The sequence below is a fragment of the Gobius niger genome (genome assembly GCF_951799975.1).
Source record: "Gobius niger genome assembly, chromosome: 7".
NCBI classification, from domain to species: domain Eukaryota; kingdom Metazoa; phylum Chordata; class Actinopteri; order Gobiiformes; family Gobiidae; genus Gobius; species Gobius niger.
The window spans coordinates 30190616-30216181 of NC_136858.1; the positions used below are offsets into that span (position 1 = coordinate 30190616).

The 25566-nt window shown below is 41.2% G+C and overlaps 1 protein-coding gene across 1 annotated transcript in view; it reads left to right on the top strand.

The window, feature by feature from the left end:
* The first annotated feature begins 385 nt into the window (after nt 1-385).
* Nucleotides 386-25566, top strand: part of cdh23 (cadherin-related 23) — a 255286-nt gene continuing 230105 nt past the window's right edge. The window contains exons 1-3 of the mRNA XM_079559815.1: nt 386-630; nt 17331-17424; nt 21029-21103. Coding sequence (XP_079415941.1) covers nt 17340-17424; nt 21029-21103 — 160 coding nt within the window. The 5' untranslated portion in view covers nt 386-630; nt 17331-17339. The remainder of the gene's footprint in view (nt 631-17330; nt 17425-21028; nt 21104-25566) is intronic.

The following is a 25566-nucleotide window of genomic DNA, read 5'->3' on the forward strand; positions in this document are numbered from 1 at the left end:
GAATCTAGATAGTAATTTCGTCAACCTCCACTAGGTGTCAGTGCCAGTCTTTCTATGGTTCACCGCTGGACGCTCATGACCTCTGCTGAAAATAAAGGGATTTCCGATGCAATGTGTCTAATTGCCGAATCAAGGGCTGCTTTTGGAGGCTTTGGAACCGATACGGTTTAATCCCAACAAACCCCTACGCTTAGGTTGTAAATACTTAATACTTTACTCAACTCAAACGACACAATAATTTGATAAAGGCAGTAGCTGATTAAATTACGTGCAGTAGTGTATAGCATGCATAGATTGTGCCGTGCAAGTTTGACTTCTTTTCTCGTAAATGCTTTGCACGTTCACAGTCGTCGGCTTCTCATGGTTAATTCAAAGGCAGGAGAGACACGCTCTTCCAAACGTGCTGGCTTTCTGTGGGTCATTTTCTCCTGCCTGCCAATTGAAATAGTACCTAATAGCCATAGCATCAGTGGTTGGGTTTAGCGGAGAGTAAACCGGGACCGTGGTGAGAGAGAGGCGAAGGAGTTGCGCGCGGGAGGGGAGAAGGGGGCAGATACTTGGTAACGCATCACAGCAGGACAAGCAGTCGAACCAACGGCGCCCAGCCAGCCACCGACACGGACGAGGAAGGTAAGGACAACGTGATAATGGCATGATCAGTCTGCTTTGAGTTGATAAGAGTGATGTGTTTGACGGCACGACCGCGGAGGAGAGGCACTTCATGACTGAGATTATCCCAATAGTGCCTGCGCTCCTCTCCAGCTGTGCGTAATTCACTACTTTTACGCGCGCTAACACTTGGCGCTCATTTGGGTTCATTTCGGATGCGTTTATTAAATTAGGACTTTGCACTTGAACTTTATTGAGAGCATGCGTAAAAAATGTGCTGAAATGTCTCATCCCACTGTAATGCAACCCCAGGCATGTTATTGAATCAGAGACCCAATCGTGTCTTGTTTTTTTTTTGTATGGATGGTCATCGTTTTAGTGGCTGTTACTGTCAGGGTAATGGGGGGGCAGGCAGTAAACGTGAGGTAGTAGCCGGCCTGTGCGTGCTTTTTACAGGTGTCAGGTGAGCAGTTGTATCTCAGGTAGCCCTCGGGACACGGAGCCGCCTGCTGGGAAGCGCCGACTGCCCTCTTATTTATTCATGTGTCACCTGAACGCAGCAGCGGCGCAGCGCGAGAGCCGACAGGAATCCCTCTCTGTTCAAGAATGTCCCATTAGTTCTGTCACACGGGTCACTTCACTTTTATGCTCTTCTGTTCTGTCCAAAAGTTGGCAATGTCTCGCTGAAACTGTACCAATAACGGCAGCTTTTGCTAAATATTTGATGATGTGTTTTTTCGATGAAAGCCATGCAGGGAGATAGAGGAGAATCCCCTGCACTTGATTCAAATTGCACAATTGAGCAGAGAGGCGTATAGTGGGGAAACATGTGCACAACTAGAACAATGAAGTAAGCCACATGTTTCTCGAATGTAGTATATGTTTGGCTTTGGTAATGAATGCTGTGGGAAGCATTGATTTCCTCATATTTGGTCATGTCGCAGTGTGGCCTGAGGTCAGAATATTCCTTTACTATTGGGTTTAGATCAGAGAAGCCTTTTTCCTGAGTGTTTCTTTAAAAAAAACGTTGTCTTTTTCTGTCTTTTTGCGGATGTGACGGTTGATGTTTTTGCACAAAATATAAATGTCAGATTTTGATGTGTTTCAAACCATATTTAAAGCGTTTTCAGGGCAATATAAATGCACTGAACATCAGACTAACGATTTCTATTCAAAGAAAGTAGGATGATGTCAGGCGAAGGAAGAGGTTCTTTTAAGCACTTTGACATTGCAATTGCATCCATATTTATAAGATATAATGTCTGTGAGACTTCTTTTACTGCAGAAACCTCCATTTTCTCTATAGAGTTTATGACAGACTGGACACACAGGGTTTTTCGGCGCCATAAGGAAGGCATGGATCTGACAGCTGCCCTTTCCAAGTGTCTGTCACTCTCCTGCATTCATTCAAAACACGGGATGGAAGAAAAATACTGAAATGGGTAGTCCATATCTGACGGGCGCAGCTTGACTGACAGCCTCAAATGAAACCAATATGAGAGAGAGGCCAATGAATTGCAGATACACAGACTCCACTGGACGGTTCCATAAAGACGCAGACTGAAGTGAGACTGCGGCTGGACAAGTGGCTGCTGCTGAGAAAATCTGATAGATTATGGAGATGCAGAAGCTGGGAAATGCTGTTGATTTTGAAATACAGCATTATGCTCTATGAGTAGCACAAATAATACAATGCATTATAGAGAGTTTTGCAACAAGCTAAGGCAGGGTGCACAGTGGGAGGGTGGCTGTTGTGGAGCATCCATGAGCAAGGCAGCGGCAGGTCAACAGTCTCTGGAGTCTGCATGTCTTTCCTTGTACTATTGTAGGTTCCCCTCAGCAGGTTGTTCCCTCCACCCAAAGTTATGCACTTCTTAGGGAAATGTGTCAGTTTCGTAGTGATTGGATGTTTGTCCCTCCTCTTTTCTGACCATTTTATCTACTGTTCCCATCTAAAACCCCTATATTGATAGACATATTCTCTAAATTGGAATAAGTTTGTAGTAACTTGGTCACAGTCTTCAACTGGTACCACGTCAGGATAACATTTCTGGAAAAGTGGCTGTGTGTGTGCAGGTGACCTTTGATGCGGAGGAGCATTATTTTGTTATTGAGGATTAGCTAGAGGTTGTTACGCAGACTGGGGATGAGCATTCAAACTCCACATGAAAAAGGTCCCATCAAACCCTGGGACCTTCTTGTATTGTCTGGGTTCGTTTATTATTATTTTAGTTTCATATGTATAATGGTGTATGTAAGGATTCATTTCAAGTCTACAAAAACTGAAGTGGCTGTTTTGTTCCATCGATTCAACATCCGAAGGGGTTAGATTATTGTACACTGTCAATTTTTTTCCATCTCCACTACCAGCTCTCCACCAGGCCTGCTGTGTTTGGTCATTAAATGAAGCGAGGCAGTCGAGCAGAACCAAAGAAAACAGGTTGTTGGGGGCTGCAGGGGAGTATTTCACCATTTTTGGAAGGCCATTTATCTTTAATATTGGATGATAAATTATAGATTTAATTCTAATGCTCTTTAGCAAAGGCATCGTAAAGCTAAGCATGACAGTATTTGTGATCTAAACACAATGTTGAGATGCATAATTTTAGTAATGGAATGCTACAATAATTATGAAAATTCAAGACGAGATAGTTATAATTAACATAACTATTATTAAACAAAAGTTTTCTTTAAGTGTACTTCATGTGCATTGATAAAACATTTGATTAATGTGCTGCAACACAGAAATTGAAATAAATAAAGTTAGATAAAGAAATGAATTAATAATGCATGGCGCTTTACAAACATGTGTTACCAAGTTTCACCCCATACTCAGTGGTGGTAAGCTACTACAGTATTGTAGCCACAGCTGCCCCTTGGGTTAGACTTATGGAAGCGAGGCCAGTCTGTGCCATCGCCCCCGCCGACCACCACCAACCACTTACTCACTTACTATATTCATTCTGACCTGTTATACATGTTTTTAGTCGTAGGCGAAAAAGGAGTACCCGGACAAAACCTGCGCAGACATGGGGAGAACATGCAAACTCAGAAAGGCCCCGTCCAGGTTCCTCCTGATCTTGACCTTTGATGTGAAGTAGCAGGTGGGAATCGAACCGGGGACCTTCCAGCTATGAACCAAGAGCGCTAACCACTGTTCCACCGTGCTGATACATAGAGTTAGCCTTAATTTGAACCTCAGCAGAGACAGAGTAGAGGCCAATCTCAAATCTTCAGGAAGATTTTAGCTGCATTAAACTGAAACGCAGCTTGTTTAGTCCTGACTCTGGGCTCCCCAGGAGACCACCTCTTGAGGTTTTCAGAGCCTGAGATGGTTCACCTGGAACTAAAATTTGGGTGTTTTAAGTGAGTCTTCAGCCTTTGTCTGCAGTGCCATAAATAAAATTAAAAAAAGTATTGTGAATCACGTCAAACTGAAAAACTGAGACATTTTTGAGCTGGTGTTTGAAAGGAGAGTAAGTAGAGGAGAATTCAAAGCAGAAACAGTGAGGTAGATGGGACTGTCCTGAGCGAGGATGAAATGAAGAGGGGCGATCCAAAGGTGGTCCGTGCTCAAGCGGAGCTGCTAAACGGTTTGATCGGGCCCGGCTGATCCAAGGGTGGAATGAGAGTGGCCTAACAAAGAGACAGACAAAGGGAGAGACAAAAGGAGATAAATGAGTCTGTGCAGGATATCGACTGAACTCTGACACAGCTGTCTCTCTGTCTGTGTGATGTACACGCAGACGGCCCCAGAGCCGTGCACACGGGTCAAGTAGAAAAAACAAAACAATTTAACAGCCACTATCAAATAAGGGCGGTATGTGCAGCTTCATAGATTGTCCCTGCTATACTTGCATCAGATACTGTTCAAGTGAAATAAATCCTGCCATTGAACAGCGATTCTATTAAGCACCGGATAAACATAAGGCACTTAATGGAATGTGCTTCGTAATCCATTGTTTATATGGGAACGGAAAGCATTCATTCTATTTAGGATTCTGTCTGTGGATTAAGTTGCTGCTCATGTTTCGAAATAAATGGAAAGGAATGAAAATTTAGTAGCTGGGGCGACAGTGGCGTTGTTGGTAGAGCAGGTCGTCTCATGATCAGTAGGTTGGGGATTCAAATCCCGACTCTGGCAAGTGCACACTGCTGTTGTACCTTTGGGCAAGACACTTCACCCACCTTGCCTCTAGTGTCTGTGTACATTGGAGTGTGAATGGGTGACTGGTTCCTTGCTGTGAACCACTAGAAAAGTGATATTGAAGTTTATTATAAAACTCTAGTGAACCATATTAGTAAAAGTTACATTATATATATATATATATATATATATATATATATATATATATATATATATATATATATATATTAAAGAATAAAAATTAAGAGCAATCAATAGCAGAAAAAGATCTTGTTTTATTCCCCTCATTGCACAATACTAAAGTGGGCACAGGAGGGTGTTGTTATGGGCTACATTGTTGGGCCATTTGCGTAATCTTGTTTGTTTTAAAGAGCCAATGTAAAAAATTTAAAAAAAAGAGAGAAAGAAAGAAAAGCATATAACGTATGAGTTAAGTTGAACAGTACGCATGTCTAAAACTTGTTGTCTTGAAAGTGTTGTTGGTCTGAGTGGAATTGGTGTTTGAAGGCCCATAGTTTCCCTGCGTCTCTTAGGAAACTGACATTAAATATGGTTGGCGTGTAGGAAACATTTATGCAAACTCTGAAACGGTGACAAAATGTGCACTCTCTATCCACTGCAAATGTTCGTACGTTGTCGGGCTGAGGATAAAAGGCCCAGAGCGGCTCAGAGGCTCAAATTGAGATGAACACTCCCATTAGCATTAATGCAGCATAAAACAGAGCAAGCCTATTACAATGCATCTTGTTGTGTCAAAATGTCCACACTGTATGCCATTATAAACTAAGAAAAAGGCTTGTTTTTCCTCCTAAATTACAGCAGAGTTTTGCAGAGGCAGAATTAACTGATCAATGTAAATAAGCAAAACAATCTCATGCGCAGATGCCAAGCGCCGTCAATTACGTTTGCAGATCCTTCTCATGTTTAATTTAAGCCTGGGTGGTGTAATCTTATTTATACAAGAGAAGAACGGCTGTATGCTTTTGGAACTATCTGCAAGAGTTAATAAATTGAAGATGTGAACACACAGTACATTAGCACATTTTCAAATTCAGTGCAAAAATTTGAAGAAATATGCTGCCAAGATACACGCCAAATTATCTCTACACAGGTTAAACTGAATCTTGGCAGCAAATCCCAAGGAAATCATGGGGTCTTGTTCCTAAATCATTGTCAACATGGGATATTAACTTATTAGCTGTGGCTGTGCAATTAATCGAGTTACAGCTACAGTTCATTGTTTTGATTGAATCAGAGGGATATAATGGAAACTATTTTTCTGCTGAGATAGCTTATTGGGTGAGGCTGTGGCGTACTGTATGTGTGTGGAACTGTTGTGGCCTTAGCGTCAATGGTTCGAGTCCCAGTTTGTCAGTTTGCTGGATGTTTCTGCCTTTCACCCTGTGTTGCCCTGTCTAATAAAGCATATGGGCCAACTTATAAAAAAGAGCTAAAAAAAAAAACATTGTGGAAGAGGAAAGCATTTATTTGTTATTCTAGTTAAGGGTGTTGTCTTAATTTGAAAAATGATTGAATTAAAACTACAGATCAGCATTTTTCATCACTGTAATCACTCAGCTCTAGAGTGTATTCATTGGAGATCAAAACTGGCCTTATGCTAAAGGGTGTGCTCTGCCCCAGGCCCATAGTTGTGTGACAGTCAGAAGAAGATGAATGAGTCGAGGAAAGATCATACAGCGCAGTCGTTTGATCGTCGTACATCCCTCCCCGACGCTCTGTGCCATTTCGCTGTCGTTTAACCCACTATTTTAAACCATTACACTCATGATTGTAAAGGTGCGTCAAACCAGAGCCACTTTGACTCCACTCACTGTACATTGTCTGCTCTCCAGCTGATTGTCTCAGAGGGAGGCTAAAGTTATTTACTGCCTGTGAGCAGCAACCGACTGCATGTATAGCTCTCTCTTTCTTTCTTTCTCTCTCGCTCTCTTTCCAAAGCGAGCATAGGTCAGCACAGGACAGACGAGGAGCGGTGAGTTGTTGCCTGTTCAACTATTTTCTGGCAGTCTGCTCCTTCTGTATTATGTGCCCGCGTCCTGTTGTTTCAGATAATTAGCCTCTCCCTACACTGTGTAAGCTGCCCTGGCGCTCCCATAGTGCTTTGTGCAGTTTATCCGCCGCTACGAGATCAAAGATGATTCAGGAGCTATCTATCCGCCGCCGCTGCATTGGCTGGAGTGTCTCGTTGTATCTCATGTTCACAGGCTGCAAGAGTGAGGGATCTTGCACGGTGAAAAGAGGCATAATCAGCATTTTAGAGTGCGGCAATTGCTTTGTTTTTTGGTGATAGATTGCCTCTATGTTTCTAAAAAAAAGTTGCAATATCTTGTAAGGGTTCAGTTACGCCTAATTGTCTATGTAGGGATTTTGTCCACTGTATTTGACCCATCCATCAAAGACTTTGGGGCAAGTAGTTTGCAGCATCAGGAGATTGTGGTTCCTTCTGGTGAGGAGTGTCCTATTGTGCTTGTTCTGTTGCGGGGGACAGGAGAAGGGCAGTACAGGAATCGCATTGGGTTGTAGCGGTTGCAATTGGGGGTTAGGTATTTTTTCTTATAATGTATCAACAAACTATGGCCATGTCCACATGAAATCAAGCTCAGGACTAAATGTAAAAAATATAATCAATCCGGCGTATCATCCACACGAAACCGGCGTTTTGGGGTCTGTAAACGAACATTATCTAAACCAGATCCCAGAGTGGAAAGATCTCAAAACGCCGTTTACATGGCTTCATTGTTATGGCGTCTCTGCAACTTTTCTTAAGACGATGACATCACAGCGTCTGCATAGTGTACTGTATATATTATCCATAATCTACTGACCTTATATTAGCTTTTACAGCACAATCCTCCACTCCTGTGCACCACGACAGAGACAGAAAAAACTCTGCATAGCTTCCTCACTCTGTGCTTTTGGACTGATAGTGAAAGTCCAGTCGCTGACAGTTTTTCTGCTTTAGTCCCGTGAGTCTGAAGAATAAATTCACCTCGTCTCCTCCGTAGATCATAAATCCATTGAGAAGTTTTATACATGTTTTTCTTAAAGCAAATGCGCCATCTAGGGTCTATTATCTTTGCCACAGCTCCTCACACAGGCCTGGCAGATGAATCGCGGCATTTTTCACAGACCTGAGTCAATCCATGTGGACGCACACATTTACTGAGCTGGCCTCGTGTTTTCTGAGAAAGTTTCTGAAATTATAGGGTTTTTTCTTCGTGTGGGAAAATGTCAAGAAATGGGCTTCTACATGCAAGATAACGATAACACTTGTGTTCAATTTCCGATTCAAATTGTACGAATGAAGCTTTAAGACTTGGGCTGGACTTGATTGAAAAAAAGTCTGGTTAAAACGAGAGGTAATTGAAGAAACCCACTCAGACAGGAAGAATGACAATGATCTGCAAATGAAGTCCACAACCACCACCCTTTTTCCAAACCAAGAGTTCCCATCACTTTGCCACATGCAGCCTTAGTCTTATTTTAAATCCAGTCCTTCTAGACAAAGAGCGGTGTCTCAAAAAAAGGCAGGCAGGGAGATCTGGGGGATCTTATCCATTCAAGGGATTTCCCTCTTCATGGGCCATTTCTTTATTCAATAATCCCCCCCAACAATATGGCCGTGTAAACACAGCAGATTATTGCTATTTTTCTGCCCGAGATTCCTCGAAGTTTGCAGCAAAGAGGAAATTCTGCCAGCTTTATGTGTGGCTCAAATATTGAGTGAGGGTTGGATAATTTATTGATAACAGCCACACAGCATATTACTTTAGCTATAGTGAAATCTACTCCTTGTCTCCTATATCTTGGCGTACTTAGTAGATTTCACTCTAATATTGCCTTGCCTGTATGGTAAAATACGTTTTTAATTCACCCACACCCACACTCTGTGAAGTGCTTTGTGTGACCTCAGTCTGAGTAAAGAACTATGCAAACAAAATTCACTTCCCTTCCTTCTTTCCAGTAATGACTTTCTGACTCAACTTTACTCATACCACTGTAAAAGAAGACTTTGCAAATGTTACAGATTAGGCGTACAGTAGGATTGCTGGTCTATCCCGATTCCACATAACAGCATTTGAAGTGTCCCATTTACGCTGTTATACTCGTTTCCATCTACATTTAATTATATTTTTGATTATCTGTGCCCCGCTCGCTCTGTTGACCTGGATTCGATTCACGTTGCGGTCTTGTCATGTTGCGAGGTTCGCTGAATAAGGCTTTTTTTGTGTGCCGTGTCAACATTTGAGATGAAGAGATCAGAAGGGCACGAATAAGACATTACTCATCACCGCTGCTCCCCCCCCTTCTCCCCTCGCTCCCCCCACGTCCCGCTTCAACAACAGCGACCGAATGTCCTGCTAATCTTTCTGTGGTCACACCGCTAATGACTGATGGCTTTTTCATGGAGGGGAGACTGGTGGCTCAGAAATCTCCGATCGATTCGCTGTGATAATCCAGATTGGGCTCTGCACTGCTCCGCACAGAGAAGGGGCTCCGCGAGGTTAAGGCCAGTCAGACACAATTGCCACCTAATCAATAATATCGAGTGGTGTGAGCACGCCGATACGGGCTGGACGGCGGGCAGCGGCGGTCTCAAGGGGGAACATACATGGGGTCCACATATTAGTCTTCACTTTGCACCGACTTAATCACAGGCTACTGTCAGATCAGCTTTCAGACAACTGCTTATTGGAAAGGGCAGGACTGAACTACACGAAAGAGAGAAGATAGACAAGTTTTGATGGTACACATAAGAGGCCGGCATTGTTTTGAGTGTGTTCATTTTGAAACGTTGATCGACTCGCGACATGGTTTTTGATTACGTACTGAGATTGCAATTAGATTTCGCAATGAATGTTTTATAATCAAGTTGGCGGCGCACGTTTTGGATCCGCCCATAAGCATTGAAATATTGAATACATTATAAATGTGTTTTAGAGACTCATTAAGTAGAGTTTGCCGTTGTCCGCTCCCAGACATTCATGCGTGTTCTATATTAGCAAAGGTTTCAAAAAAAGTAAAATGGAGAAGGTTAGTTGAAGACATTTCACCTCTCATTCCAATCATTTCTCTGAAGCTTTTGTTACAATTAAGTGTGTTCACTACAAGGACCATGACCTGAAAAATAGAATAAAATAGGCTTTATTAAAGAAGTAAAGATACGATCAAAAGTGAACGTTGAGACTATGGCCGTATTCTGAGCTTTAGAGGAGACAAGGAGCTCTCGGGCTTTCATTCCTCTATACCTAAAAGATAGAAGGAATGAGAAAGGATTGAAGAGAGGGTGGGTGGGAGATGGACTGGGAGGCGTGGACGTTGCATATTTGTCTATTATGTGTTACATATTATCGTTGAATATTATATACGTTTCTGCTCCCAAACTTAAGATAACACCCTTATCTCCATATGTTTCATAACACCTTATTCAGCTCCATTCAGCTCAAAGAAACATGTTTCCTTCTTTTTCGCACACTCATTGCCCAGGCAGAATGAATGATGTATTTTACCATTGATTGGGATGTTTCTTCAAAAGGAGTTTTTATTACTGAATTGACTTGACTTTGTGCTGTACAGTGTTTGCTTCCAGTAATATTTGGGTTTGCAGATATTAAACTTCAGCTTTAGTCTTCAGAAAATATTAGTTTTTATTGAATGTGTGAATCTAATAACTTCTGCCTCTGTGCAAATTTGGTTTTAACACATCACACCATTCAGGATGTCACAATCAGATGAAAAGTTAACGCATGAATTATTAACTAAAAGCAGAAAGAGAAAACGTTTTTCTTCGCAGCGACCTAGCCAAACACACACAACAGTTCACAGGCTTACAATGGTCCAGTTAGACCACCTATAAACATATTTTAAATTGCAAAAATACATAGATATGAAGTGTGTGCTTAAAGAAAGAAAAAACGAAAGAGTAAACTATGAGAAGTGCATGTTTGCAGTTGCAGAGTTGAGTTTGACGGAGGTGTCATTGTCGGGCCTGAGCTGCGGATGAGCAGTCCCTGTGACACTCTGAAGCAGAAGACTGACTGATGAGCTGATGGAGGCTGACATTGCAGCCGATAGAATGGGACAGGCCCGGACTGAGGACCGAGGGCCGGCCTAGGCCCCCACCTCCATAGACTGTGTCTTTGTATGTAACCTTACACTTCAACCTTTTCACTCCTTATTTTTAGCAAGCCTATGCACAAATGGTACCTTTCCCTTTATTTCCTTCAACAGTCTTGATTATCTGTATTCAGGGAGCACAGTCACATGTTTATTTGGCGAGATTGCAAATGCGGTTTTATTTTATTGAAGCTTTGGTCTTCTCAAGAGGAAGTCCTAGCAAAAATGTTTTTCAGCGCTGAATGTCGTGGGAGTGTCACCTCATATAGACTTTATTGTGTATTGTATTGGCAAGTGCTGTTTATTTTTTTGTTTAATTTCCATCTGTTTGTCTAAGTAGTTTAATTTTGCCCCCTGCTGCCACATTTCCCAAAGCCCCACTGTTCCTCAAGTGATTGTAATGATACATAACCGAATGGGCCATAAACTGCACATTGTTTGGCCACATAATAGTCCTGCAGGGCCACATCAACAGCCCAACCATTAGGCCATGAGTCACAGATTCAATTGTGCTTGGACTTTATACATGACTGAAAAATATGCGGGGAAAAGTAATAAGTAATTTGTCCTTTCCCATGGTGTTATTTGTGTTGTCCGAAAGTTGTGATGAGATTTCAGGGAAGTTTTTGGAAAGCCTGTAGAACTTAACATGTTGGGGCCCTGCTTGAAAAGTTTTTTTTTTTTTGAGAACTTGTTACTTTTACTCCATTATTTAAAAGACAGATATAATCCCATATATACTTACATTATACATTTCTCTAAAAACTACACATTTAGAAGTTGTTTTGTTTTGTCCCATTTAAAAGCCTTATGAAGCATTCTTCTGAATAGTATAGTGTGCACAATCAGCTATACCGTCAATTTTGAAGCTGCAGTGTTATGATTAACGACACGTACTGTACTGTACAAACTGATTTGTACAGACTTTGGTTGCCAACTTAAGTATTTGCCCAACAGTAGCAAATATTACAGTAGTTTTACGCAGAAAAAAAACAAGGCACTCGCTCAAAAAATTATTAAAATGCTGTTTTTAGTTATGGCATGACTCATATAGACAGCAACACCAACCAACTTCCCTATGGTCAGACACTTCCACAGCAATAACCCAGCCAGCCTCCAAGCCCACGGAATTGAACACATACCAGACACAATACAGAGAGGAAACAATAAGAAACATAATTAAAAAACTACAAAGCTTGTCTTATGTATGTCAACCTGGACAGGGTTTTTGAGTTTTATTTTATTTTATTTTATTTTATTTTATTTTATTTTATTTTATTTTATTTTATTTTATTCCATCATAAGGGAAATGGGGATGTGGATAACAAAAAGGGTATAAAATGAAAGTGTAGCACATGCAAAAAAGCGGAAAATGCAAATGCTATGTAACACTTCAATAAAAAATTGATCTGAACTACAAAGAGAAACTTTCTGGATTTATACACCACAAAACACCCTGGTCTCAGTGAGGACCTGGATTTCACTGTGTTTCTATGAGGTGTTTTTTTTAAACCACTGTCCACCGGAGTCCACCTCCCATACTGCCTTAACCAGGCGGAGAAGTCTCTGGCCACTCCTGATCATGGGGGTCAGGACACTTACTTCTATTTTAGAGTTTTTCTGATTGTGGGGGCACGGTGGCGCAGTGGTTAGCGCTCGTGCGTCACAGCTAGAAGGTCCCGGTTTTGATTCCCACCTGGATGGGGCCTTGCTGCATGGAGTTTGCATGTTCTCCCCATGTCTGCGTAGGTTTCCTTCAGGTACTTTGGTTTCCCCTACCACAAAAAACATTTGCAATAGGTGAATCCTCCAGCCAGGTGATTCTGACCATCAACCTGGCTCCATATGTGGGTGTGGTACTGTCACCACCCACTGCTCCTTACAGATTGCCCCAGCAGTGTCAAAGGATGTGCCAAATGCAGATGACAAATTTCGTTGTGCAGTTGTTGTATAATGACAAATAAAGCTCCTTAGCCAGTAGTCTTGGGGCGGTCCCATTTACACTAACAAAGCACTGCTGCTTCTCCTCTACTACCTCCACTCATCTGGGAATGTTGAGAGAAAAGGTTTATTTCGGTGTTAGCTAAACTAACTCTAATTCTCCCTTGTGCATACATAAGACATGATATGACAGTCAGTTGTTGGAGTGGGATCCATTTTACTTTTGAGTGAGAAGATTGCTTGGCCCATGTTTTGAAATGCTAAAATATAGAGATTCCTGATGATAGCGGCTGCAGACAGAGACAGGTGGAGTGGCTGTGACCACCCAGCGCCCTGCTCCGGCACAGTGCATCTGTAACCCTTCAGGGGGCTCGCCTCTCACTGCGTTCAATATTGAAACTCTGCTTTTGTCGGAGACAGACACATGTTTCTGCAGGAGGTGGACACTCTGAGTCAGCTCCCTCACACCTGTGTTTGTCTCAGCCTGCGCCCCTCACTCATATTCACCCATCGATTATGTGACAGCGCAGGGATAAGGCTGTAGTTTCCATCTCAAACTACAGCCTTTTGGGAGGCAGAGCATGGGGCTGTTCTTGTTGTTGTTGTTGTTGTTGTCTTGCTGTTTTTATCTCTGATTTGTGTGTGATGTAGAGCATGTAGTATATTTCAAATCTTATATATCTCACAATAGAGCTTAAAAAACACACGCATATACAGTATAAATACATGACTGAATTAATAAAGGCAGCAATGTGGAATGTCACACTAATTCTAGAATGTGACAGATACAGTATATTCTAGATATTCTAAAAATCTCGAGTAACATTTGAGATTAGTAGAATATTCTGTAATTTATGACATACTAAACTACTTGAGCTTTTGTCTTTGCACTTGTTTCACTTCTTCCAACACCAGCACTGACCAATAAAATGTGTTAGTGTAAATCGGAAAAGTTTAGTTTAAAAGTCTAGATTAGTTACAGTGTCTCAATTTGAGCATACTAATCCAAATTTGAATTGTTTTGACTAGTTAAAGCAGTACTAAGTAACTTGTTAACTGTAGTCTCTCTGGGGGTAATACAAGTGTGAATGGGGTGATTGGGGGGTCTTTCATCTTCCCCTGGTGTCTCTGACCAGAAAACCACAATTGCAACTTTACCTGCTCTGGGTCGGAGGCCCAATACACACTAATGGAATCACAAAGAAGAAGCTAACAGGCTATCTGGAAAAGCTAATTGTGGGCTAGCGCCACTTAAACAGTATTTACAGCCAAGTTAGAGTGAAAAAAATTATCTCCATTGTGCAATTGGATGAACAATATCCCTCTCTCCCTTTGTCTTTTCTGTCAGCGTAGCATTTACTCTCAAGGACAATTAATGAGTAAACAAACGCCGCATGCTACAACACCTGCAGTGGCGCTTATGGCCTCTAGGGGCATGAGTTACATAGTTCTGCATTAAGATGGAATTGGGCATTTGACCTAGATTATTTCACTTGTTCTGAGATGTTTCTGACTTGTTTTGATACATTTCGTCTTTATTTCAGGTAACATTCGCAGAAAATTGGTCTTATCCCATTGGCAAACTGACTTTTTTTTTTTTCAAGTGAGATTACATTACGTCTGAAATGTCATCAAACAAACAAAGTCAATTTGGTCAGATCAGAGGGGAAAAAAAAGTCTAAATGAGTGAAAACCACTCAAAACAAGATGCATTTCCTCAGTTCAAGTCATTTAAGTCAATGCTTGATATTTACTTTTTGTGGTGTAGAACAAACTACACCCGCTGCGGTAATAAATCAATAGACTTCAAATCTGTCTCTTCCAAAACAAGCTATTCAGATAAATCAAACAAACATCAGCATAGCAATAAAATACTGTATGTCACAGTCTGTCTTTGCAGTTTTAGCAAATAGTGTTAGAAGTTAAAGCTGTGTGTATTCAGCACTGCAAGGACACACTTCATTAAATAACTTCCACTCACACAATAAGATCAAGACAAAACTGAATTTTCACATCTATGCAGCAATATTATCAGTCAGTCAAAGAGGACTTGCTCAGTGCTGGATACTTCAGACTAATGAGAAATGTCTTCGCTTGTCAAATCGTACAAAGCAATCAATTGATTTATTTATGTTTTATTTGGCACACCAGAATCAAGGTGATCTTTATAAAAGCTTGGATTTCTCTGTAGTCATCCCTTTTATAGGTCAGTTTTCATAATAATACATACTGTACATCTATACATTTGGCCTCCTGGATTTTTATGAAACTCCTCGTGATATGGATATTGCTCCACCTGATATTGCAATAACAATATACTGTATACAATATTATTGCGATAGTGCACTGTATATTGTGCAGCTATTCTCAGTATCCCTTTTGTTAGATTGTTTTCTTTGTTTGGCACGAGACACTATTGTATCTTCTACATTGTCACCAACAGGGTCAAAATTAAGTATTTTAAAAGCTTGCACACTGATCATGAAGCATGTGGTTTTGAGAATACAACATTTCCAGCTTTTGCCTGGAGTTTTCTATTTGATTTGAGACAGAGTGCAGAACCCATATAGTTTTTCATTAGTTTATCGTCACTTAAACCTTACAGTACAGCAGCGAAGGCCACAGCACAGGGTCGGGGCAGAGCGGCAACGACAAAGCGGAGATAAATGGTAGCTTGCCACAGGAAATGGGAAAAGTGTAAAAAACAACACCGCACACAAAATGTTTAGAGAAAGTAAAAATGCAATAATGCTGAGGAAACCAGAGGAAACCAGCGTCTAAATGAAAACAAATGTAGGTATAGGCAAGCAGACACTCATGCACAACTAACGGTAATGTAAAATAGACAGGACAATGTATCTATTCACTCAATGGCCTATGACAGGCTATTCTTCCCCTTGTTTCACTTACCTGCAGATTGGAACTGCTGTGTCTAAATTGAATGCTCCCTGCACCATGTTTCTCCCACTTTAGCACAATAAAAGGCCAAGTGCAGATAGAGAGGCAGCGCTGTCTCCTCTACAAAACCTCTGCGTTTATCGGCGGAGCCGCGGGGCCAAGGGGACAACAGGAATTTAGAAAGATAACCGTGTAAAATTAAATTGCCCATGAATTGAGTTCACTGACCACCAGGGCCTTGTTGGGACAAATGAGGAAATGGTAAAGACAGGTAACAAATGGCATCGAAGTGGCAAGAGAGATGGAGACAATGGATGGAGAGGAGCAATGGAGCGATCAATACAGCAAGGTCCTCCTCGGGACAACTGCACACGGGGTTTCTGATAAATCACAGGTGGATACACAATAGTACACCACTATGATAGCAAATTCTTGCATTCTTTGAATACACTGCCAGATAAAAAACAAAAAAAGTTGCCAGATTAAAAAACACTCCCGTCATTTCCAAATCAGCACACATTTTCAGATTTGGAATTGTTGCTTCAAAAGATCCAGTGTTGTATTACTTTTTTTAACCAAGCTCTCGTATTAATGATCAGAGGTTATGACCACTACGCAAAAGCCTTCTCCAGTCTCAATGGGGTTAAGATCTGGACTCACAACGTGCCATCAGGGAAGAAGATTAATATTGATGAAATAACCTGGCCATTCAGGATGACCTGGTGCAGCTGATCTCATTCTTTGGGCACATAATGTTGCTGAACCTAGACCTGACCAACGTCAGTAACCCCCCGATCATAACAGTTAGTTAAATCCAGTTGGCAACTTTTCTCAAAGGTTCATGCTCCGGGAGACTGAGAAATCTAATTGAAATCACAATACTTAGACTTGGTTTCACAGTGTAACAACCATTATGCAAATAATTTACATTGATCAAGGTGTCCCTCTGAAGACAGCAAAAAGATATTGGTTTTCAAAATTGTAAGAAAAACATTTCCATTATTCCGTGTACAGCACGAAAGGGTTTAGGCTGACGTTAATACTTATTATGCCTAACCCTGTTTACAGACTCCTACGAGACAAAAACACAAAGATTTCTATTAAGAGAAATACGCATGTATTTAGAATCGTTATTTTAATGAGTGAATTTCTCCATTGTGACATCAATAAAGACTCATCTTATCTTATACAGCATGTGCAAATCTTATCAAACTTTAAGTTTATAAAAAAGTGTATAACAATGAATGCAGCGTACTCAACTGTATAACAACTTCACATTGAGTATCGCCATCATGTATTTGATAAACAACACCCACTGAGCTTGGACAACTTCTCTGAAAACATCCCTGTGTTTATTCCCTCTAAGTGGCCAGGATTACAAATTATTGTGGGATTTCCCTTTCAGAACCTTCCTGATCGTGACAGCAAACGCCTACAACGTGCTTCAAGAGCTAATTTAGTCTGCGCTTGTCTGCCAGCAGAATCTGCTTATCAACTCTTTGTTAACCTGACACTCTGAAAATTCGTGCATTTTCTAAATTGACTTTGCATGATGACTAATAGAATGTACAAACTAAATGGTTTTGTTTTTGTGCAGGCGCAGGTGATGCCGTGGAGTTCGGGTTCAGGCGGGACCATGAAGATCGCCAGGCTCCTCCTCCCCCTGGTCTTGTTCCACTCTTTCTGTGAAGGTGAGCATCACACAGGCTAAAGGGTGGGACAGAAGCCTAGGTTTTTTATGATCTACTTTACACCTAGGCTTCAGATGCAAATTGTAGTGCAACAAAAAAAATAACATTTTCACACTAAGCACCACTTGAGAAAATAGATTTCGCCTTACTGCACAGTAATGACAGAGTAATAGAAGCATTTATGCATTGTAGCAATAATTACTGCCAAGAAAATATAACTCATGTTTTCTGATAATTGACAGTCTTCATTCTGGGTTTGGAATAAGGTTATCATTACAATATTTCCATTTTCCATCTAAATTACTGTGCTAAAATCTAAAGTTATCATACTTTCGAGTGCCATCGTATTACCATGCTATTACTGTGCTGTAAAGTGTTAAAAAATGTGACCTAAAACAAGGCTAAATGATGACAAACCCTGGGGAAATCAGGTAAAGAACAAATAAATATTGTAGACATTATGGCCAAAACCACCATTTTGTTTGTAAACGACAACAACATTAGCAAAGACATGAAAGTGAACAAAACAGTAGAACAACTGTTAAATCTAGCGCACTTGGTTTCACAATATTAAAATTCTGAATTTACATTTGGAAATCTCTGTTGGATTAACATTACATAAAACAAGAATTTGGTGCGGTTTTGACAACACAATCTTTATCAAGATTAACAAAAACAACAGGAGCAGAAGAAGAAGCCAAAGTAACAGCTGTGCTGCCCGTGACATTCACTGGGGGTCATTTGTCTGAAACATTCATGTAATAGTTAGAATTAACTAACCTAACCTTAACTAATCTGATTTTTTTTTATTACAAACTAGGAATGAGAAAGCCACTAAATGAAAATATTAGCTATTGTCCAAACTCATTCTATCTTTACTAAGATATTTGTAACAACCCAATTCCTCACAGGGATGAGTTTATAGGCACATTTCACAACTTGCAGGTTCACTTTTCAGGGTCACTTTCACAGGAGTGCTAGAAAACTGGCCTGCAAATTTGTGATATGGATACAAATGCTTAAAGGTACACTGCGTAACATTTTGGACTATACTGTTGCCATCGGTACAAAACTCCTAATGACCAGCTCCGCACAGTACATTCTATTACTGCAGTGAGAAATCAAAGAATGGATTTGGATGGGAACCTAACCTGTTTAAATCTCAAATTCTGCTGACTTTAGTCGACATCTCCATGGAAACGAGCTGGAGATGTACCCACTCCCGGTGAAGTTATGTCATCTCTTAGGAGAGCTGAGCCGCTCACAGCAAAATGTTTGTTTGAGGTGTTTTTCAATGCTGAAAACATCTGTCATAAAATAAAGCTTGTATTTCAATTTTACTTTTTGGGTAAAATTCTACGCGGTGTGGCTTTAATGATTATATGTAGTGTTTCTCGCACAAATGTTTGAGTTTAAACTTTACAGTATACTAAATAAGTAGAAAAAAGTGATCCGTTACAAGAAATAAAATGAGGTATAGTGCCTTTAATGCACATGTTTAGCTTTAGTCAGTGTGTGTATTTCAGAGCAGACGCTGCAGAGACCAGCCGCACTGACAGACACGAACGCACACCATCCACACTGCACTGCTGCGGCGATGGGAAAAGTTATTAAGTGAATGTCACAACCCCTTTCCATCAAGTATAAAGGAATTTGACACACTTTTTTATTATCTTTGAGCTTTAGATCTGTCGTCTTTCACTCATACAACACCAGTGATCTTTTGAACACCTACTGACCCAGCTTATTTCAGCCATAGAGATGATTAGATACACGTTTGGCCATTCCCAAGCCTGTGTAATTTGTGAAGGTTGTTACAGGAAGTGGTGGTGGCAAAATACTGTATTCAAATCACCGGAGATAGATGAGGAAATAGATTTACCAAAACTCTTACCCCCTGCCTTAACCAAGCACATTTTCTCCAGCAGCTTTACCCAAATCTAAAAGCTTCTTGAATGGAGCTTACAGCCTAATAGGCCAGTGTAATGCCTCATTTGAAAGCTAAGACCTACAAAACTGATCTAAACTGATTCTTTTCCTCGCGTTGTTACCATGTTGTTGTTACTTTTGACGGGTTTCTCACACCCTCCCAATATATACAGTTATCACACACACCTACCCCCCTACCCTTTACTCTACACTCACACTCACACACAGAATCAAAATCAAGTGCATAAGGCTGGGTACAGGTGACCAAGGTGAGGAAACACCATCAGAGGAGCCATCCTCCCCGGGTGCCGACACAAGGGCCCACATTGGAGGCGCGGCAGAGACACCACACCTCCACCTGGGCACCCACAGGACAGCACCCACACAGCCACAGCCAGTCACCGCTCCCGAGGCAGAGGGCTCCTTCAGAGGAAACACTGGAGATTCTAAAAATATAAGAAGTGTGGAAGTTTAAAATATGACCAAAAAACTCCCAGAGAGTAGCGGATTGTGTCCAGAGCCAGATTTATTAACAATAGCAACAATCAGGAGAGCACAAATTCAGAGAGGCGACATTCTGCATTCATAGCTATTCCCATGTCCCAGCATGTTGTTCCAGAGGCGAGGGCCGTAATATTGGAAAGACACCTCGCCGTGAGTCTTTTTGTTGACTTTAGGAATAACTAGGAGACTCCTGCCGGAGGAGCGAAGGGGCCGCGAAGGTTCATAAGGTAAAAGTAAATCTGAAAGATAAGAAGGACCAAGACATTTAAGACACATTTTGTCACTTTTCTGTTGCGTTTTCATTCTCGTTTTTTCTCTGCTATATTGATGCTTTTCTCAAGAAGCTTTTAGATTTGGATAAAGCCAAATTGTTGAAAATGTGCTTGCTTCAAATGGAGGTTAAAAGGTTAAGCTATCCATGAGCTCTATCTATATTTATAATGAGTTTATTGGTAAGTAATTTAGTTTTTCCACAAGAAGCCCACGAATGTTACTGAAACCGACCCTCGTTGTTAACACAGTGCCATCCACCGCCCCTGACCTGTGCATCGGCCTTCATGTTCCTGGCACAGTAAAGCCACTCGAGCACATGCCGTGATCTCCTTCAGCACCAGATAAATGACAGAACAAAACACTGTGTCTTTGATTCACTTGGTCCTGCTGTTTGCACTTCAAAAGTCTGGCTCCTCTCCCCTCTCTCTCTCTCTCTGCGCCTGTAGTTGCGTCTGTGAGCTCTGTACGGTCCACTGCCCGCCTCAGCTGATCAAAGGACACCAGCGCTGTTCAGTGATCTTCAGACTAAACAGCTTGTATAGCACCGACACAGACACCTCCTCCAACATGGCACCCTATTACCATAACCTCTCAAGATGTCGTTAAACTTTCAATATAACGCCTATAAAAATGATAAAGTATAATATGTATTTTATAGTTCGGCACAGACCTACAGAATCAGCTGTTGTTTGGGGTTGTGTTCTCCTGATAATGTTTCAGGAATGTCTTATGGTGTAGCGCACAGGATTTTGTCGTCAAATCCTCTAAGATTTGTGGGATTTCAGGCCTAATCAAAACGCCACACCTTCACTGTCTTTGTCATCGTAATAGTAATAATCTACAGAGCACTCCTGTCGTTTGATACCATTAATTAAACTGCTGCTCGTCTGTTTCCTAGGCACCAACCTGCCTCCCAGCTTCGAAAACTACTACTTCGCCACGTACCTCCTCATCTATGAAGACACAAAAGTTGGTGAGTGTGAACTGTCAGCGTGTTTGATGTAGCCTGTGTCTTGAAGACTATGGTAAAGCTGTATCTCTGTGTCTGTCGCGCTGGGAGGGTCTGCTCTCTCTACGCCTCAGATCCTTTATAAACCGAGAGACTGAGAAAACAAGTGCAGATGAGTGTCAGGCTGGCCACTGACAGTGATAGCGGAGGACGTGTCTCCACAGCAGACACTATATCGTTCTTGTTGTGCGGGTTTTGTGGACAGTATATGGCTTGTTAGAGCTTCTTCTGACAACAACACCACAGACATTCGTTTGAATCACTTCGGTCTGTTTGGTTCAATTGTGGATTTTGTTGTATTTAAGTGCTATGTTTTAAAGAAACTTGCACAGGTTAGACGGAGGGTAACAAACCTGACCGGCATGTTTCAGAGGTGGGGAAGTTAGGAACTCATGAGTAGGGCTTGGGTTTCCGGATGGGGCCTTTGTCAAGTCACATCATTTATTAACTTTAATGGGTTTAATGTAGAGCCTGTCAAAACGTTTTTATTAAAGGGCGAAGCAAATTTTTTGTGAATTTTTTGAAATTGCATTGATGCTTCTTGTAATTTTATGCTCCCTTAGACATGCTACTTAAATCCACAGTAATCATATAAATGCTATGCGTGCTACTTTTGTTTGGCTGTTTATATTGTGCATTTTGGTTTTCACTTGTAAGGATAGATCATGGCAGCACTGTGCACCACACACTCATGTGACTGATTCCCCTGAGACCCTTTTTATGATTTTTGTAGCGGTGATTGACAGGGCAATTTGAAGATGTCTGGCTTTTCATCCCTTTCATAGAGGAACCTGGTTATTTCTTTATCTCATGACCTTACTCTTTCCCCTGCGCTTGACTCTTGGGACTTACACTTTAGGTCATAAATCTCCAACTTTATTCCTCAATATTTTTATATTTTTTAATAGTTTTCGGATTTGTTGTAACCCTTCTTGATAAAAAGTTACATTTGTTCATTGTGCTGCATAAATGCCTAGAGGTTAAAGCCTAAGGCTGCTGCACATATTCAGGATACTGTGCTGTCCTCAGCCTTATGGGTTGTGACATTTTGATACATTTTAGTTTTAAGTAAGCCTAGTCTACAGTACACACATGTTACAAAGCCTGATTCAAAGTAATACACAATCACAAGAAACAGATTTAGCTTTTTTTCAGGAGCATCATTGGCAAAACAATGGATTAGATCTGTATTTTCTTTTCTTTTTGCTCAGTTCATGATACTGTGAGCTGCTCGTAAAGCAGAGACAATATTAGTTTTTGTGGCATAGTTTCCCAGCCCACCTGGACTTACTGCGATGTGTCTCCAGCTCTGTGTTGTGTTTGGCCTCATCCCAATCATCGCGGCTAAATGTTTTGCACCAGAGCCAGAGAAGGTTAGAGTCTCCCGCCGAGCTCGCAGTTCATCCTCATTATAAACAACAGAGCTCTCTCCCTCCCTCTGTCGGTTTTGACATCTTTGTCCAGGAGTCCGTCTCTGGCTCTTACCCAGACCTGGTCCTCTCAGCCGCAGTGATGGGGGAGAGAGAGGGGTGTTGGCTGCTCATTTCCCTAACTGCCCTGTTCACAGTGCCCTCTGCCCATAGATCACCATGTCCTCTGCTCCAGATGGGCTTTGGGCCAGGCACGTTTGCACTGGTCCACTCCTCTGTCACTCATGTCCCTGGACTGGTCATTACAGCTCTGGGCTCTGGTCACACTATAATAGTTTGTCTGAATTATTGTTTATTAGTCCAGCAGCTGTCCTCGTCCAGGAGGCCTTCCTCTACATAAACACATGTTAGTGTGTGCCATGTGCCGCAGTGACAGCACGTTGAAACCTTGGCAATAACAGGAACAGTAGTTACAGGACACTGAGCAACTATTTTAATCCAACGCACTCCTGTCTCATTTTATAGATATGGTTTTGAAAAAGAAGCAGCACAACATTCTGGGCCCTATAGACCAAACCATCTTCGTGGGCCTGTTTGAAATATGGCTTCATGCAAAGAACAAGCTTACATAAACATACAAACATATGTTATACATTTCCATGTGCTTCGTCTTTTCCTTTGTGTTGAGTTGATGAACTAAAAAACACCTGTCGCTTGTCTGGGTTCCAGCCGCAGTGAGACAGGTCATTGATCAAGTTTCCTCAAAGTGGATTTGTTATTCGGTCTCCATGGAGGTGCTTGATCCTTTACACAATGGCTGTAAAAGCACCTCTGACATGATAATGGTGGCTTAAGCAGGTTACACCATGCTCCCAGTACGCAGACCCTTCATTTTCAAACTCTCAACACCTCTTCGCAACTTTGGCGTTTCCACTTATGTAAAAGACACAAGCACATATCTGGAAAAAACACAAGCTAGACCAAGGTATAAGAATGCATTGAAATATTGATAACATAGTGACTGTAGCAGAATTTAAACAGACACTTGAGTATGAATCGTACTAAACCAGGACTTAATGTGACCCAACTGGCTTAACTCAAAGGGATGAGATTCCAGGATTCTAAGACTAAATGGATCTTAAACATCAGTAACACCATTTAAACATCAACCACAACAGGTCTAAAGCGATCACAAACCTAAACCAGGATTTGACCTGATCTAACCAGGACTAAACCAAGAATAGACTCTGAATTAAGTACAGCTACATATTAAATTGATATTGATATAGCAAACCCCAAAGATGTAATGGTTGTTATTTTAGACTTTTTAGACTTTAGACTTTGATATTAGTATACATTTCACTTTACTGTCAATTGCTATGCTTTTGGATCATTTAAAAATGTGCACTGTGAACTGAATCTTGATCTTAAAACATACATTTTGTTGTTATTTTTTCATATAGTTGCACAGCCCTATGACTAAACCAGGTCATGACTAGGGCAAAACCAATACAAAATCTATAGTCAGGCCTAAACCAGGCTTAGTTTATGCTAAGTTTAAAACCAAGCCTAGTCTACTCAACATACTAGACTAGTATGTCTGACCAGTCTCGTATGTCTAGCCTGTCAGACCGACACAGAACCCCTCCCTTTAGACCGCTGTACAGAGTCGTGGAGATCAGTGCTTCAGCCGCTGAGCTTGTACCGGGGCCGGTGCAGGCGGGAACACATGGTTATTTATCAAAGACACAAGGGAAAACTTTTGAACAGGACATGGATATTTGATCAGAGGTTACACACCCTCCTCCCTCTCACATTGGGTCTAAAGTCCGAGGATACCAGTCTGAAAGTAGAAGGTGTTACTCCTAAAACTATGTGATAGACAGAGACTGCACCATTTTGAAAAGCATTTGTGTAGCAGACATAGCACTCCACTGTCCATTGTAAAGTGTGTTATGAAACACATTATTTTTCAATACATTTTTCTCTGAAAATATGTCTTTTTCACAGAAGTATTTTGTCAGCTATGAAAGATTTGTTAGTGTCTCTCTGACATCTCTGATCATTAAAGGGGCTGGAAGCAAGTTCGCCATTTTATACTCACTACTGCCACCTCAGGCCATATGTGTAACTGCACCTTCTATATTAAGCTCGTGCATGACGGCAATTCGGGCCGAAGTGACACATTTTTGAGTGACCGTACAGGATTTTAGAGGCAGTTGTGGTGAACAGGTCTGAGCTCATTCTACACATTAGGACATGGCTGGAACATGTAGGGGGAGGAAAATACTTAATTTTAACATTTTTAAACTCCTTATAGTCCCTTTAAGAAGAAAAAAACTTTATTGTCAATTTCTATTGTCAGAGAATCTAAATTATATCACTCTCAAACCCTACGCCCCATTTTTGGGTGCAGGTAGTGTCTTTATAACCACCTAAAGCCCAAAGTTGCTCCAGTAAGAATAAGAGCAAGGAGTTGCCTGATGCACTAAGGAGGATATGTTTTTCTTGGTGCAGAGCTGTAAACAACCTCAGCAAGTGTGGGCTTTCACTTGCAGAAAAATGCAGTGTAAATTATGGATGTTTTACTGTGAACAAGTTTACAGCCATAAGGATGCACTCTGTCTGACTGTACAAGGGCATGTATGGTGCTGTAATGCTGACATTTGGTGTACGCTCTGAAGAGACACAATTCTAAATATGTTGTTGGTTACTGACTAGAAAACAGCAGAACTGCACAACATATCTCCAAATTAGTGTTATCGCAATAATAAGGTGCCACAATATCCATAGCCCAAGAAGCTGCAGAATATTGCAAAATTGAGTTCTTAGTAATAATAATAATAATGATAATAATAATAAGAAGAATACATTTTATTTGTTTGGCACCTTTTCAAGCACTGACGATCGCCGTACACAAAGGGACTGCAGATGGAGATCAGCGCCAAGAGCTAACGTCTGGTACAAAGCATCTTGTCATATGCTGATTAATGCTTCTGTACGTGGTACAATAAAAAAAAGGATACGGTTTAAAAGTACTTTAAAAGTACTGTACAG